The 17,801-nt window shown below is 35.5% G+C and overlaps 1 protein-coding gene across 2 annotated transcripts in view; it reads right to left on the reverse strand.

The window, feature by feature from the left end:
• LOC121300329 (death-associated protein kinase 1-like) overlaps positions 1-17,801 on the reverse strand; it is a 60,070-nt gene that overhangs the window by 13,185 nt on the left and 29,084 nt on the right. The window contains exons 1-13 of one of the 2 annotated variants that reach the window (XM_041228873.1): positions 15,821-17,796; positions 14,652-14,701; positions 14,344-14,473; positions 12,177-12,225; positions 12,063-12,089; positions 10,695-10,847; positions 7,850-7,895; positions 5,481-5,570; positions 4,749-4,841; positions 2,601-2,720; positions 1,745-1,843; positions 1,401-1,499; positions 636-734 (exon numbers count right to left, since the gene is read on the reverse strand). In XM_041228873.1, the coding sequence (XP_041084807.1) occupies positions 636-734; positions 1,401-1,499; positions 1,745-1,843; positions 2,601-2,720; positions 4,749-4,841; positions 5,481-5,570; positions 7,850-7,895; positions 10,695-10,847; positions 12,063-12,089; positions 12,177-12,225; positions 14,344-14,461 (993 nt within the window). In that variant the 5' untranslated portion in view covers positions 14,462-14,473; positions 14,652-14,701; positions 15,821-17,796. Of the gene's footprint in view, positions 1-635; positions 735-1,400; positions 1,500-1,744; positions 1,844-2,600; positions 2,721-4,748; positions 4,842-5,480; positions 5,571-7,849; positions 7,896-10,694; positions 10,848-12,062; positions 12,090-12,176; positions 12,226-14,343; positions 14,474-14,651; positions 14,702-15,820; positions 17,797-17,801 lie in introns of those variants that run through there. The other variant, XM_041228864.1, reaches the window with a different exon arrangement.

Here is a 17,801-nt window from a genome sequence, read left to right on the forward strand (position 1 = left end):
ATCATTACTCCTAACAATTCTATAGTTCTGACAGCGGTTTCCTGAAGCGAGTGCCACAGCACTTTTTCTGCATGGCTGCACCTCTTTTCTCCCAACAGGCTACTGAATCACACACTACCTTAAAATTCATTCTTGTTACCTTCTTTTGCCTTAAACAGCAAATGATTATAATATTTTTCTAACATGGTCCTTTTATGGTGTGGGAACAATAGGACTGCGGCTAATTAGATATATCTGAATGAACAACTGGAAGGTATCATTACTGTAGTAAAAACTAGCTGCAGGTGAGTGTCAATAGAGCTAATTCACCGTTCCAGTTGAAACAAAAAAAACAGCTGCATTGATTTTTGTAAATTTCTCTTCTCCACATGGTCAGATTTTCTAAGCCTCTGAGCAAATCGGCAAAGCAGCAGCTTCTTCAAATGTTTCAATTGTAATGGCAAACTAGCCCAATCAACACCATTGATCAACACCACCTAATCAAATAGGTCTATGCATCTCTACCAGCAACAGTACACACATTTAAAAAGTCATTCCTACTCTCCTAGGAATCAGGACTACCCTGTTTTAGAGAAAAAGGTTCCTTTCTTAGCTAGCGTCCTTCAAACTATGACTCCCTGTTTTACTGCACTTACCCGGTCTTGAAGGTTAGGATTGGCTTGAATACTGCAGAGATACTGAACCACATCCAGGTTTCCATATCGGGCAGCTACATGAAGAGCAGTTTCTCCAGACTGGGCTCATAGAACAAACAAAACGAGAGCCATTCATGTATGAGCATTGTTTTGTAGCTAGTGATTCAATGAATGTATTTCTGATAATACACAGTACTGTTACAACAACAGCACAAAGCCAAAACAACTCCTTCTCTAACTTTCAGTATAAATCTGACTGTACACACCAAATTTGTTGGGGAAATAGTTTTATAGCCCATTGAATTAAATGTACTGGAAGGTGTCATAGCCAAACATATATAATAAGACGACTACCTAAACTACATATATAGTCCACTGGTTGGGAACTTGTCTCATTAAATAAATGAAAGTTTGGAAGGTATATCCATTCTCTTAGAAGCATAGCTTGGGTTTCAACAGCATTTAACTGCAATATTTAATAGAAGTATTCCAAGATGATTACAAATTGGTATGTCGGATCTCTGCAATACCATATTTGTTATTATGCTTTGTGACTTCTGTACGTAACCATAGAAATGGTCCTATAAAACCTTAATTCGACATCATGCAGAAATTAGATTTGTGAGTCAGATTACATTTTGAAATGCATGGTCAGAAACCTTAAAACTAGAAAATCATTTAAAGATACAGCACTGGTTTCAGTCACTCTGGAAGAGTAGTAAGTGTGTATTTCTGTGCATGTGTGTGTACAAGCGCTCATATTACCTTATCTTGAACATCCAAAGGACACTTCATTTCATTCAGGAATTTTAAGGTTTCCACATGACCATGCCTGGATGCATAATAAACAGCATTTGATCCAGACTGTAAAAAAAAAAAAAAAGGAACAGTTCAAATAAAGCAAGTGGTACAGATTTTAAAATGTGTTTCTCTACACTAAAAGACTGAGCATTCACATAACTTGCATTTCAACAGTCAAGAATGCCAGAACATACACATGTACGGTTTATGTCAAGTTTACTGCTTCTTGAAGTTGTGCCAATGAAACTTCAGATTTGTGGTCAAACAAGGCACACAAACACAGCCACTACTGTCCTGGAAGCCCTAACCTTGTCTTTCGCGTGGATTTGTGCTCCTCTTCTTATGAGCAAATCAATCATCTGAACATTTCCGCAGCCAGCTGCTGTAAGCAATGGAGGTGTTCCGTGCTGCAAGAAATGAAACACTGAAACATTCAAATGTGCAAAAGGAGAAGTGTAGTTGTTTTTCTTTTTTTATGGAAGCAGAATGATAAGACTCATAAGCAGTTACAGATAACACTTGCTTACAAGCAAAAGTTCAAATTCTCTCCATTTGCAGAAACAATTTAACATTAATAAAGCACGAGTTGATATAAAACCTCTCATACAGACACAGCTGGATTCCTCCTAGCAATTACATTAAAAAATCTGTTTTATTACTGTTCAAAAAAGAAAGATTTACATTATTTTCTATCCTCGTCTCTTAATATTTTTAATTAAGAGTACAAAATCAATTGCAATTGTGTTCCTGAGAAACTTCGCAGATCATCGATAACTATGAAACACTCAATGGTTCTATATTTAGAAATACTAAAAGAAACATAATAAATTCAAATGACTAATGTTTCGACCACATGTTGTTTTTAATATCTTCAAATGGGTTTTTGTTGTATTTCTAACTTCACAGGAAGACCCTTGTTTTACATGTTGTGGCAGGTCAGGTAAAAGAAATTAGGGTGCCATCAAGCATCTCAGAACAGCAATCATTTCTCAAAGATAAAAGTTTTTTGGAATTGTAAATTATTAGCACCTTATATATTACACTTGAGACAATCACATTGCTTAAAACCCCATTCAAAGTTGTAAAGTAGTCCTTTGAAACATTTACTTTTTAAAAAGTGATAGATAGAATATGCACATAATATTTGTGGCTTGTTACTATTACCTTGTTAGGTTGGTTAATGTCATAACTTGGCAGTGATCCAAGTAAATGTTGTAATCCGGGGACATTATCATCATTAATGGCATGAATGATTGCTTTCATTACAAAGGAATCTTCCTCATCCTTTTAAAGAAAGCAGAGACAACAGTCATTCTTCCCACGCTTGGGATTTGTTTGATCTGTTTGCAGCAATCACATTTATAGTTTTTGTTCCTTTAAGTTTTTTCTTTGTGTCAGTCAAGGACTAAGGTTTTTCCTATGGCCATCAACTGAATTAGCCGAGTCTCTGCACTAAAGATATTGTTATTAATATTACAATGAAAGCTCAAAGATTAAAGAGTGCTGATTACTTTGAAACTTCAATTATTTCATGGATGTGCATATGCTGTATTAATAAACTGTCTACTATGCCTTTAACCTGAGGAATAACACACAAGAAAGAAACACCCAATAACTCAAATTAAATAAATGACAATGTTATTGCAGCGTTAAGTATTTATGGATAAATTCTACAATAAAAAATATAAAACACAACTTTGTACTTTCAGATTTGTATCCTTTTAATCAAAGAGTATGTTTACTGTACACAAAGCTTGCAGCTTTAAGCAAAATATTGTGTTTCAGAGAAGAGCAATAAGCAGGGTGAGCTTTGTTTAATGTCAAATTGTTGGAGTCACAGGCAGGCTTAGTTCTTAAGCATGTTTTGAGATTCCACTGCACAGTAAATATATTAAGATATACTAGCCATGCCTACGGTCCAGTTAAAATAAGATATTTTGGTAAAAGAATACATTTAAACCAAAAAAAAAAATCATGAAACTGTCATGACAAAGTGCAAGCAATTTTATCTTGATTAAATGAACAAACCAACTTCACTATTCTTTGTCCTAAGAATAAAATGTTATTTAAAATCAGACATATAGTATTTAGTCTTGAAATAATTACACACTTATTAACAGCTACTTAAATAAAAAAAATCTATTTTCAGTTTTATTTTTTAATAATATGTTTAAATGATTGTAGAAAATATCACTTAAATCCATAACCTTTAACAGAGTTCTAGAAATGACACGCATCTATGAACGCTTAGCTGCACAGCTAGAATGTAACAGCTAAAGGGGAAAGTCTAGACCCAGTCAAGCATTAACGCAACTTAACAGCAGGTCGTAAATTAACTTTCAAAGCTCCTCTTGAATTTAATACAACTTAAAATCAAGAGGACATAAAGAACAGACAGGTACAATTAATAATTGAATCTAAATACAAATGGGTTTTAAGTCGCATTTAGTTTTGTTACGGTAAGGCATTAGTTATATCTTGCAGATCCACATTAATCCATTTAACTAAGTATAATATGAATGATGGAAGCCGTTGTTAAAACATTGTAAGGGTCGCAACAAAACCTGTAAGTGACAGTTTCAAGTTGGAAAATATAACTGCATTAACCCTAAAATAGCGACTAGGGGGCAGTCATGTGTAACTTTGATGCATTTGCTTAAATTTAGAAGAGGCAACATTTTTGATAGAATTTGTGAGTGTGTGTGTGTGAGCTATGTGTGTGTGAGTCTTGTCAAACATATTACATTTTTTTTGTATTTATTTTAATTAATTTATTTATTTAAAATACGGATAGACCTTTGCAAGCTATTTGACCTTGTAATCTTGTGATATGCAGGGTGTTTAAATGTATTCACCACTCATGGACAGTTAATATTTCACAAATCATTAACTATTTACCTGGGAGCAGTTTAACTCGTACCACTTGGCTGCCATGGAGTTGCATATTTGTAACTCATCATTACTAATAGGGGAATATTTAGACCACTCCCTCTGGCAAGTTTTTTGCATAGGTAATGGCCCTAAATGAGTGACCTGATCTTTCATTCTCAGGACCTGGTTAAAATCTGCCACTGTGATTAAAATAATGAAATGCTCAAAAATGAAATACACGTATATAACAAATTAGTCAAGGGTCTGGTTAAACAGACCCTGCTTAGCACTGATCTTGGAATACCTTACTTAAGGGAACAACACTAATTGGTGTCTGTGAAACCAGCCGAGTTAAACACAGTATTTATCTAATTCCCATCGAGACAGAGGCATCCATTCCATCCATTCCATTTGTGACAGTATATTATATAGACTGCTTACCAGGGTGTCTTCACTCCTTGCAACACTCATATTACTTCTAGACAGGAAAGATCTTGACAGCCGATTGCACAGTGAGATTAAGCGCACCGATTGCTAAATATGAAGAACAATGAAAACATTGGTGTCATGATGCACGAAGTACATAATACATTTGCCAGTACTCGTATTGTATTGCAGGTTTGCTGTGATCATTTACTCTCAATCGTTATTTATTCTAGAAAACATAACATCTGTATTTAATATTATATTAAATGTATATACAGTGCTCCCTCACTAGAAAGTGGGTGTCGTACACACAATACTACACTTTATGCCGGCACGAAGTACATAATACATTTGCCAGTACTCGTATTGTATTGCAGGTTTGCTGTGATCATTTACTCTCAATGGAAAACATAACATCTGTATTTAATATTATATTAAATGATACAGAGCGTTATAAACAGGGAGGGGGTGCCACAGGGGACACAACACACATCTGACTAAAATACAAAATAAAATAACTCCCTCTCTATAATGCACATTTAGTTAGGCAAAAATTTTCTGTGAATTAACAATCCATAAAGCACCATGTAAATCAACGCTATATTTTTTTTTTTTTACATAAAAAAAATACATAAATAAAATAAAAGGTAACATTCCCACTCGTGGATCATTTTATATTAGCAGTTTTTAAACTATAAAGAGCCTGGCTAAACGGCGTTACAAATGAGCAACACATCTTGAGGTTACCTTCCATTTTCTTCGGGCTGCAAATTTCTTGAATTTTTCCATATTGACAGCCGATTCCTTTCTGCTGAGTGCTTGCTGTGTATCTTTGGGCTAAATAGAAGGTATGGTGTGCTAAATAGTTACATAGTTACCTGCGGGCCCGTGCCAATGTGAAGTTCCTCCATAACAATAATAATTGGACATCAGGGCATTATAGCTGTAAAAACAAAAATATCTAATAATGGTGTGTATATATATATATTATATATATATATATGTATAGTGTGTGTGTGTGTTGTGTATATATATATATATATATATATATATATATATATATATATATATATATATATATATATATATATATATACATACACCACACACATTCACACCACATATACACACACATATACACACACATACACATATATTACTTCGAATATAAGAACACCTCAGGGCTCCAAGACCCGAGAAGTGCCCTGAAGGGCCTTTTTGCATTTATAATCCAGTTTATCAACTTGGATTTGAAAAATAAAAAAACAAAAAACCATAAAACCATGTTTAGGGCAAAACGTTTTTAGTTGTTTTTATTAAATATCCTTACGCCAATGAAGCAGTCCCATTTATAACTTTTACCTAAACACTAAGTTAAGCTGAGTAAATAAATTTTTTTGGAACATGCAAAAGAAAGTACATCTGTATTTATGATATTGTGGACATTTCCACTGACAGAGTTATTTTTTTCCCCTGTCACTGACAGTGCAGACACACTGAACACAACAGACGGGAGGAATAAAAATAAATACAATAAAATGTCTCGGATTTCAGCTATTTCTCAAGGTCTGTGTCAGAGAGGGGTGGGTAAGGTGCAGAAGCTGCTTTTTGTGTTTTTATGTAGTGTTTACAAATTGCTAAAAAAACATTATTTTAAGTGACAAAGTATAATGTATATATAAAATAAATATATATAAACAACGGGCCAAGGTGTTAGCTTATATGGTATATATCATTGGAACCGCACAGCTCAAACTGGTTTACACTGCTTATAACATGGCTACCTGTCATTTGTGGGAAGAAAAATAATTAAAACACATTTAAATTAAGACAAAACCAGCAACTTACTGTGTATACAGCCGCAATGTAATACAGTCCCAAATTTTGTTTAATTAAATTCATTGTTTGCTTGTTAAAAAAAAATGTCCGTTCATTGTGAATTTCTGCATCTAAGTGCCATCTCACTAGAATCTAGACGACTGACCACAAGCTGTGATGATGGACAGAGTTTCAAATGACACTAGGAAATAAAGGGAGCAGCTGCGATGGAGACTGAAGCCGGATCTTGAAGCAAGTTTGTAAACTCGTTATATGCGAGGCACACATATTCTAGTATGTTTTCATCCTTTTGGATCTCAAAATATGTTTCTGTTAGTTGTCAGACACCCTCGCGTCCAAGTCGTGCCAGATTAAGTTGACGATCGAACCAGATTTTATGCACCAATCTGACCACGGTGTCAGGGGACAGTGACTCAGTTTTCCACAGACACTTCAAATCCATGCGGGTAATTCGGGGGCGTCTGGCCTTGTCTTTACCTGCTTTTCGAAGAGTTTTCCTGACTGACAGTTATACATTATTACTAGTTTTAAGCTCGATGTAAGCAGAGATGTTAAAACCTCTACTGTTAAAAGATGTATTTAGTCCAGCTCAGCAGTATAAAACTGGAGACTGAATACTGGAGATTTTTTTTTAAATGAATGTCCATATTTTTCTCTAAGTACATTAACCAGCCCATGTTGTAGTTTTTTTTTCAATCTTTGTTTTCTTCTGTTTCATTTAGCTGTTCCTCATCTACTGTTATGTGTCTACTCTTGCTGGTGCACTTATTTTATTTATTTATTTCAGGATGGACTGCTGTCTTCACTCAGAGTTGGTGTTTTACCAGTTATGTGGAGTTTCACCCCCAAATATATTAAAGGGCATAGGTGAAATGCCACTTATTTTTGGCTGTGTGTTTTGTAACTAATAACAAATAAAATGGCAGTTTGTCATGGAATTTAGAATGTAGTGGTGGGTAATGATTTATTCAGTGTGAAACGGCTCATTAGCATGCAAGCTGTGCTATACACTATATACATGCACGGTCATGTGATGCTGTTTAACCAATTAGAGGTTGTTATTTTTCCAAGCCATATAGAAATATTATATATATATATATATATATATATATATATATATAGATATATAATATATATATTTCATTGGCAGTAAAAGATAGGGATATATTAAATATGCACTTTAAAATTAGGTATTATGTTTACAAGCATGACATATACAGAAATACACAAACCTGCCAGGTTTACAATGGTATTCATTTGAAACTGTTACAACTAACCTTGATCCACGGATGTTCCAAACTATCTTGAATTGTCATTCTCTTTCTAGAGGTAAACAGATATATAACATTGCAGTCATAAATACTTGAACATTTTAAATTCAAAAGCAATGCTATGGTTTGACATGACCTTTAAATGCCACAAAGGAAAGGAATTTTCAACCAAACCTTTTCAGGATATGATGAAATTTTGTGAGTGCTGTGTTGTTATAATCCTAAATATGTGCTTGCCAACATGTCAAGGTATCGTTGCACATCCAGAGGGCATAATCTTTTTATAAATAATATAGTAAGATGCTTAAAATGAACAATGCACTTGCAGGTGATGGAAAAGACATTAGTGGTTATTTAAAAAAAAAAAAAAAAAAAGATAATGTACTGTATGTTACTGTACACAAGCACCATTGTGTTACATGACTGTTTCCTTTACACATCAATTTTCAAATTTGAGTGAGAAATTCACATATCAGACTTATCTTCCAGTAATTATTTTCTATCTGAATGTAGTACTTTTGTCAAAATGATATCTCTTCTAGGTAACAGTTATCTTGCAATAACTATTTGTTGTTTTTCTTAATGGATCACTGGATGATTTAAAAGCCTGTAGTGAAATTCATCTTCAGTTTTGCTGACATTTGCCTATGAATAGAGAAATGTGTTGAACCTGATATTAACATTAACCTTTTTTTTTTTTTTTTTTTTTTTTTTTTTTTTTTTTTAAAAAAAAGCACCCCCAAACACCAAGTTAACACATCGGAATAGAGGGAAATCATTGCCAATCAAATTCACCTGTCCTATAACACTATGTAACACAATTTTTGTTCCTGGGTAGTAAGTGTTATTTCCTAATTGCTTATGCCTCAAAAGTATAGAAAATGGCTATTATTCCCCACAAACTTTGCTTTTGTGACCAGGACAGTGATATTTTGAAATGTACCTATTTCCAATGAGAAAACGGGCGAATTTGTGTCTTTTCGTTCAAATAAAGTCAGAAAAAAACAACATATGAATCCAAATTAACATGTATTTATACTAAAGTAATACAAAAATGACTACAAAAGATTTAGAAGTGAGTAGTTTTTCGAGATTTACGATTATACTGCAAATCACTTTCACGAATCAGCCCCCAAATGTAGTCTCCCATCATGTTCTCGTTATACTGTCCTTGGTAGCGGCGTTCAAAGTCCAGTATATCCTGGTGGAAGTGCTCGCCTTGCTCTTCTGAGTACGCTCCCATGTTCTCCTTGAATTTATCAAGATGAGCATCAAGGATATGGACTTTGAGGGACATCCTACAGCCCATTGTGCCGTAGTTCTTCACCAGAGTCTCAACCAGCTCCACATAGTTTTCGGCCTTGTGATTGCCCAGGAAGCCCCGAACCACTGCGACAAAGCTGTTCCAAGCCGCTTTCTCCTTACTAGTGAGCTTCTTGGGGAATTCATTGCACTCCAGGATCTTCTTTATCTGCGGTCCGACGAAGACACCGGCTTTGACCTTTGCCTCAGACAGCTTAGGGAAGAAGTCTTGAAGGTACTTGAAGGCTGCCGACTCCTTATCTAGAGCTCTGACAAATTGTTTCATAAGGCCCAATTTGATGTGCAGTGGTGGTATCAGCACCTTCCGGGGGTCCACCAGTGGCTCCTACTTGACGTTGTTCCTCCCCACAGAGAACTCGGTCCGCTGTGGCCAGTCCCGCCTGTGGTAGTGCGCCTTGGTGTCCCTGCTGTCCCAAAGGCAAAGATAGTAGGGAAACTTGGTAAAACCGCCTTGGAGACCTATCAGGAATGCCACCATTGCAGCCTCTTGATGCCATCTCAGAAAAATGCAGATATGTATCCACTGAAGCAGCTGGAAATAAACTGCACTGGTGGGCTTAAGGCCCCTGTATTTATACTACTATTTATATTACTGGAAAGTTCTAGAAATTACTCCAAGTTTACTCAGCACTGAATCTATCTGGAATGTTCTGGAAAATAGGTAAATTTCAAAATATCACTGTCCTGGTCACAAAAGCAAAGTTTGTGGGGAATAATAGCCATTTTCTATACTTTTGAGGCATAAGCAGTTAGGAAATAACACTTACTACCCAGGAACCAAAAAAAAAAAAAAAAAAATATTATATATATTGTTATACGGTGTAATCAGCAGTTTATAAAGAATGTAATACTGTTTGACTTAATGTTCAAGCTGCTCTGCAATAAACAAATAAATCAATTGATGGCATAAGTTGCACTGCCAAAACATACAGCATTGAGCAAACTGCATTAAGATCACGCTTTCTACCCTTCAAATAATATATTTGTCACGTCTCACTTTCATAACAATGTATATTTTCAATTAAAAGTGACCATTTTATCCCACATACTGTTTATAAGAACAATAACCCACACATGACAATATTGTGTCGAGCCTAACTGCCCAGAAACAACAATAATTTCCCTATTTTAGTTCTCTTTAAAAACATCATCAGGAAATGAAATTAAACCACACATATTCTGTTGAAAAAAAAGGAGGTTAGGGGTTTAACTAGGCCAGTCAGTAAAATAAGTCTTAGACGTGTTAATCAAAACTGGGAATTGAAAGCACAAGTGGAAAATGCATTGTTGTTTTTTGGGGTCTGGGGCACCCTCTTTATATTCCTCTGAAGACATTTATTTTGTACACAACCACATATTTATATATTCCATTTGCTTTGATATGGAAGTAAACTGGTTTTAACTTACGTAAAATAATGCAAATCAAAGCAGGACTAGATTGAAAACTAAGTATCTTGCAATACCATCTTGCAATAAAACAGTTAAAACAGCAATTATATAATTTATTTTAAAGAAATGATGAACCTACTTTGGATCTTTTACCAGAAGCCTTCTTATAAAATCTTTAGCCAGTCCACTAGTTTTCCTAAAGAATTCTTCTTCAAATTCGTAATTAACAGCAGATACATTTGCTAACGTTTCTTGCTTGGTGTCACCCAAGAAAGGCGATGCTCCACTCAAACTGTTAAACACAGACACACACACACAAAAAAAAAAAAACACATTTTAAAAAAGGACAGTTATAATAAATAAAAAAAAAACACACATGATTATTTTCTTAGAATGCAAATACATTTTACATTAGATGCAAGACAAACCTTTTAATAACAGGTATACTTTGATTGAACTTCACAAAAGTCAATGACAGCTTTGAAACATTCCCTAGTCATAAAAAAGTAATCATCATGTTTGTTCATTCTGTTATTCACAATTGTGTTTTTCTGGAACTCCCCAGCCTGAAGTCATCTTTCCACTCCCTTTTGTAATATGTGAACTCAAGTGCCGTACATTTGAACTTGTCAGATGTCATTTTGTAGTTAAACATCCAATACACACTGTTGTCACCAGCGGAGGACTAGTTAAAGATCAATCCCTATGGGTGAATGGTCTTTTCAAGCTCGTACCCTATTCACACAGGGGTCAGCAGAACACCAGCAATGCTTCACATGAACCAGCACAAAAAAAAAAAAATTCTGTGCACACTTGCATTTCTAATATACCTCTAATTCAAATAGTAATACCAGCCCAATACTTCCATTCACCAGACAACACTGTTGTAGATGTTAGGGTTAGGGTTAGGGTTAGGGTTTATATATTGCGGCAATTTTTTTGTTTATCTTAAAAGCACAATAACTTAAGTGCATCACAAACTTTGATGGGGTACTGTTGGTTGAAAATTAGCATTTCGCTTGTTTTATTTCTCCAACATGCGAAGTGGAGATCGATCTCAACTGTGCTGTACGACACAATAACTGTTATAGGTGGAGTAGTTGTAGACACGTTACAAAAGGAAGAAGAAATTGCTCTTATAAAATGTAAAAACCGAGTACACATAATGACTGTGCAGCAGGTAGAGGGAGAGGAAATAGGACACAGGGGCCTCAAACTGTAAATAAAGAAAATAACTAACTAAAGACACTATTGTAAAACTAAGGGATAGCCATTTATTTAAAAAGTGAATAAGAAGTTGTCAAGTCATAAAAAAAGGAAATGGGTTTAGTTAGTATCAAGAAGCATCTTATTTTAGGGAAGAAACATATATAAAACCCACATATGCAACCCAACTGCTTCTAGTGGCAGTGTAAACTATGTACTATTACTGTACAAAGTACTGGCAAGAAGTGTAATAAAAGCTAAACAGTGGCAATGCATTTCTTTAAAAATCCTTGGTACTTACAGAATATATGTTATCACACCAACACTCCTGAATAAAAAGAAGAAAAAAAGATGGTCAATAGTTCATGAGAAGAAATGCACCATTTCTAAATGATCCACTAAATTGATTTCTTACCACATATCTGCTTCTAGTCCAAGTGGCTCATAATTCACTATTTCTGGAGCTACAAAAGAAAGAAAATATAATATAAAATATTTTTATATATATATAAAAAATAAACCTGCACTTTACAAAATGCATCTGTTGAAATGAGTTTAATCAAACAGAACACCCTGCAATAACAGTAGGGTGCATGATCATTCTTGCAGCCAAGGACGGTTACAAGGCGTTTTTTTCTAAAAAAAGAATGGAGTCATCAAGGAGTGCTTTCTCTAGTTCCTTCAGGGAAGTTGATGGTGGAAATCTGCTGCAGGCTCTGTTCTCTATAACAGCCCACAGTCTCAGCTCTTCTGTGCAGTCCTGGATATGGAAGCACCTGCCAACCAAGCACGTGGTATCGTATCCCTCCCAACAGATACACTTGCACAACACATGACTTGATCATGTGGTAGGCAGTCTATTTACTCAAGTGTGTGTGCTGCATACCACAGGCAACCTCTAAACACGAACTGTGCAGTTCACTAAGATGCTTAGCTTTTTACTTTTGTTCCTCTATTAAATAAAAATGATGACGTAATAAAAAGTATGCATTAGATCTGGGTCAATCACAACATTGATTTAACAAATATTCCAAAGCAAAAATCTTCATATTCTTAAGCAATAGCTCTGAGAATTGAAATATTACTTATTCTGCTTGGCACACATTAATAAATAATACTAAATATATCAGAAAAGCAACATCGTCATTGTCAAAGACTACCCTGCAGTGCACACAAGCAACCACAATAAACTTCCAATTTACATTGAGTGTACAAAACATTAGGAACACCTGCTCTTTCCATGAAATAGACTGACGAGGTGAATCCAGGTGAAAGCTATGATACCTTATTGATGTAACCTGTCAAATCCACTTCAATCAGTGTAGATGAAGGGGACACAGGTTAAAGAAGGATTTTTAAGCCTTGACACAATTGAGACATGGATTATGTATGTGTGACATTCAGAGGGTAAATGGGCAAGACAAAAAATTTAAGTGCCTTTGAACAGGGTATGGTAGTAAGTGCCAGGCGTGCCGGTTTAAGTGTATAATAAACTGCAACGCTGCTGGGTTTTTCATGCTCAATAGTTTCCCGTGTGTATCAAGGATGGTCCACCACCCAAAGGACATCCAGTCAACGGCAGGCCAGTGGTCGAAAACGACTCACTGATGAAAGAGGCCAAAGAAGGCTGACATGAATTGTGCAGCACAACAGACGGGCTACAGTTAGTCAACTGACAGTCTAGTACAACATTGGTGCCGAAAGACCCATATATAAAAGAATGCACAACTCGTCGTACCTTGACATGAATGGGGTATGGCAGCCGACAACCTAACAGAGTTCCACTTCTTTCAGCAAAACACAAGAAACTGCAGTTGCAGTGGGCTAAAGAACGAAAACACTGGACACTGGAGGATTGGAAAAACATTGCCTGGTCTGATGAATCCTGGTTCCTGCTGTTTCATGCTGACTGGAGGACTAGGGTATGGAGAAAACCACGATTACATGCATCCATCATGCAGTGTGTCAACACTGCAGGCTGGTGGTGTGATGGTGTGGGGTGTGTTTTCATGGCACACATTGGGCCCTTTGATAAAAGTGGAGCAACATTTGAATGCCACAGGATATCTGAACATCATTGCCAATCAGGTGCATCCCTTCATGCCAGCAGTGTATCCATCTGCTAATGGATTTTTCCAGCAGGATAATGCCCCATTCCACAAGGATAGGATTGTCCAGGAATGGTTCCACAAACATGACAGTGAATTCAACTTACTGCAGTGGCCTGCCCATTCACCAGATCTCAATCCAATTGAGCATCTATGGGATGAGATGGAACAAGCTATTCGGAGTAGAGATCCACTCCCAGCCAATTTGATACAACTGTGGGAAGCACTGGAGTCAACATGGGCTAGCATCCCTGTGGAACGCTTTCGACACCTTGTAGAGTCCATGCCCGACAAATTGAGGCTGTTCTGAGAGCAAAAGAGGGTGCAACTGAATATTAGGAAGGTGTTCCTAATGTTTTGTACACTCAGTGTATATTATACAGTGTATTAGGCTGTGATCACCTGAACCTCTTCCATTGCACATAAGTTTGTCCTTGTATAAAGATGGAAAATAAATTAAATATTGACACTGACCTACAAATTCTGGCGTTCCAAAGATGTTTTTAAAATCATTGCCAAAATCAATTTTGTGAGCCAATCCAAAGTCAATGAGTTTAATGCGAGGGTGGGGTGCATTTCTGTTTAGCAGCATGATGTTTTCAGGCTGTGGGAAAGCAGGAAAGAGGAATCAAATATGGAAATCAAATGCAAAATGTAGGATGCCCTTTCTATGAATATAAAAACATGTTTCACTTGAATGGGGATTAAGGCACAATGCAAATCATTAAAATACATAAGTATGTATATTTAGTTTTAATTTGAATGCATTAAAAATTAATTACAGAGATACATATTTACTGTTGACTTGAGTTTTCTGAACCCATCGTTGCAACTGTAATAAAAAAAAAAAAAAAAAACTGTACTGCTTTTGCTTTGTCAAACAAGCATGTCAAGAAATGTTGTAAAGTAGATCCCAATGAACTACATCTATCTATCTACCTATCGCATGTTCAAGTAAAAATATATGTGTGATTGTGACAAAGTGTCCGCCCCTGTGTATATTATCTGTTACGTTGGTTGTGGTTTGTTAAATGTTGGTGTATAGTCATTGGTACACGGGATATAAACGGGTCTGTAACACAAGTGTTTAAAATGTATATTTTTATTTAGGCACGGGATTGTACATCACTTCACGTACATTTAAAGTAGTTAATATGTGAGCACGAGGTTGCACATAATTCACGTGCTGGGATTCAAGTGAATAATTAATTAGTAATTGAATCCCAGCACAATAGTATATATAGATGCACGTTTTCACATACTCGCGGTTGGGTGTCTGGTGAGTGGAGTACGGGATTGGAGACGGAGGTATTAGATAATGGTAAATAAGAACATAAAGTTCAATATCTGCTCACCGTGTGTTGTCTGTGTAGTTCGTTTTGTTTGTCTATTTGTTTTGGCGTAAAGTGCCGTGTCCTGTTTTTCTGTCTGTTTAAACTGTTTTATTTTACAATAAACGGGCGCAAGCAAGCGCCATCATCATTTCATTTCATCCGTCCTGTGTTTTGTGTATTGCATTACTTTTCCTGGTTCTGATGCCGCCCACTTCGGACGTTTTTGTGACAGCGATATATAAGTGTGAGAAATCTTAATATTCAGATCCACTGATATAATTTGTTCTAAGGAATGTCTAAGGAATGAATAAATGCAGTTGTCTTAAAAAAAAAAAAAAAAAAAAAAAAAAAGTAATATGTAAAAACACCATACTAATGAAACGACAAAACAGAAGAACTCTAAAAGGAAAGCATGAGCAGACATGAGGGCAGATGAGCTTAGTTTTGAAGGGATTATCATCCTGTACATAGATACAGTTTTATTGCATATATTTATAATCATTTATAACCCCCCCCCCCCCATTAAAGTCACAATCCCAGACATTGTTGTAGACCTAAATTATCACAGCCTTACCATTTCTTCCAATGTTAAAAAAACAGTTAAGAAAAGCGTATACCTTCAGATCAAAGTGAGCAATACGTTTTAAATGCAGGTACTGCACTCCGTCAAGGATTTGCTTGAGAAATGCAGTAGCTTCCTCCTCAGTCAAGGATTCCTTTTCAGCAAGAAAATCAAAAAGTTCCCCACCTGCCACACTGTTTTAAACATAAAGAAGGTGGTTAACCAACACTTACAATGATTAACATACGGTAAATAAGCATCAAGGGGTGCTGGGTGACAATTTACAAATATAATATCTTGTAAGAACACCTGGCTTTTACCACACTCTTATTATTAGTTCTGATATTCAATCTGTTCATAACTGATATGTGACAAACCTTTTTTTTGTACTGAAAGATTCATGGTACACCACTTTCCCTTATGAAATGCTACTCCCCCCTTATAAATTGGTACTATTTTATGCAAATTAAAACTCTGGTATTAAATAGTCAAAATACTATGTTGGTATTCAAATCGATGAGCATTGGCCAAAATATATCCTGCAAAGATCTTGAGATGCCCGAAAGCTAATGCAGTTATTAAAAGACATTTTAAGGTATAAACAGAATTAAGTAAACATCTAAAAAAAATGCAAAACACATGCAAACACACACTGAATACTTCATTGTTTTAATGTAGTTAAGGGGTTGTTAAGTCTATTTCTTAAATCAATAATGTCTTTACCAAGTGGTCCAGTGCTAATTTCAATTGAGTATCGCTTCCCAACACTGTACAGCTCAACCAGATAGCTCAATAGTACCAAAATGTATGAACGAAATGTATGTGAATTTGCAGAAGAGATTACTTTTTGGATGCTGTACAACATAAAAAAGCTACAATCTGGCAAAGAGAGGGGGCGGTTAATAACACACCGGGCATTCCATCGATGTGAGAATGAACACCAGCATGACTAAGGTCCTGTATTTAGCACTTGAAATGAAAATGGACTGGAAGCGAAAATCATTCCTGAAAGATGCTTACCAGCTTCCATTTTATGCTCCTAAACAAAAGGCTTGCTTTTTTACACAGCCTGAAGAGATTACAGTGTAAGCAAAACATACTACAAGGACACTACTGAGGCCATATAAAACACCATGCATTTTCATACTGTGATAACTGTGTTACATGCTTTTTAATATAATTTATTGTATAGCTTTTAGAAAGTCAATTGCTACCTTAGTCCAGTTGCCACAGGAAAACCTTTCAACAGGTCCATGCAACAAAAACTTGCATAGTAAAATGCAAAACATAATAACATTACAAAATACAAAAAATAAAAAAAGGGATTTACAAATATTTTAAAAAGGTTCCTGAAACAAAAAATACAATTTTACTGCTAAATGTACTGGCAGACACAGCCATAAAACTCCAGAGAACAATGATACCCAGCCTTTTGTTTTAAATCACACCAAAAATAAATAATAGCATTTATAATAAATACTTACCATGGGGTATAGAAGTGGGCCACAAACTAAACAAAACAGACCATCAGTATGCAAAGTCACTCGGGTAATCAGAATTAAGTTCAGCCTGTTCTCGTTAGAGCGTTCACTTCATCAGACTAGCAAACACTTCATACCAATGTTGCACTTTTTGTTGTGCATTAAAAATTGCACAAATTAGAACCGTAAGCCTCTGATAATATTTAACTCAAACTACTGGTTGAAATGAGGCTGTAATTAGTTAAAATGAGTCCACTGTTACAAAATAAATTAAAAATGAAGAACATTCTCATCAGAATTTATCTGTTAACATTTGTGTGAGGAACTATAAAGATTATACATGAACATTATAATTGCATACTGCTGGTTGAACTATTACCATTGCATTTGGGAATTGCACATATATAGAATTAATCAATTTGTCAGGCTGTGATACGATCACACAAGTGATATGCAGGTTTCATAAACAATGAAATTCTGAATTAGAATGACACAACGCCAAACCAATTCACACAAATTTCCTGCAGAATCCTCGTGAAAGATTCTAAAACTGTA

This window comes from Polyodon spathula, chromosome 2 (genome assembly GCF_017654505.1).
Source record: "Polyodon spathula isolate WHYD16114869_AA chromosome 2, ASM1765450v1, whole genome shotgun sequence".
NCBI lineage: Eukaryota > Metazoa > Chordata > Actinopteri > Acipenseriformes > Polyodontidae > Polyodon > Polyodon spathula.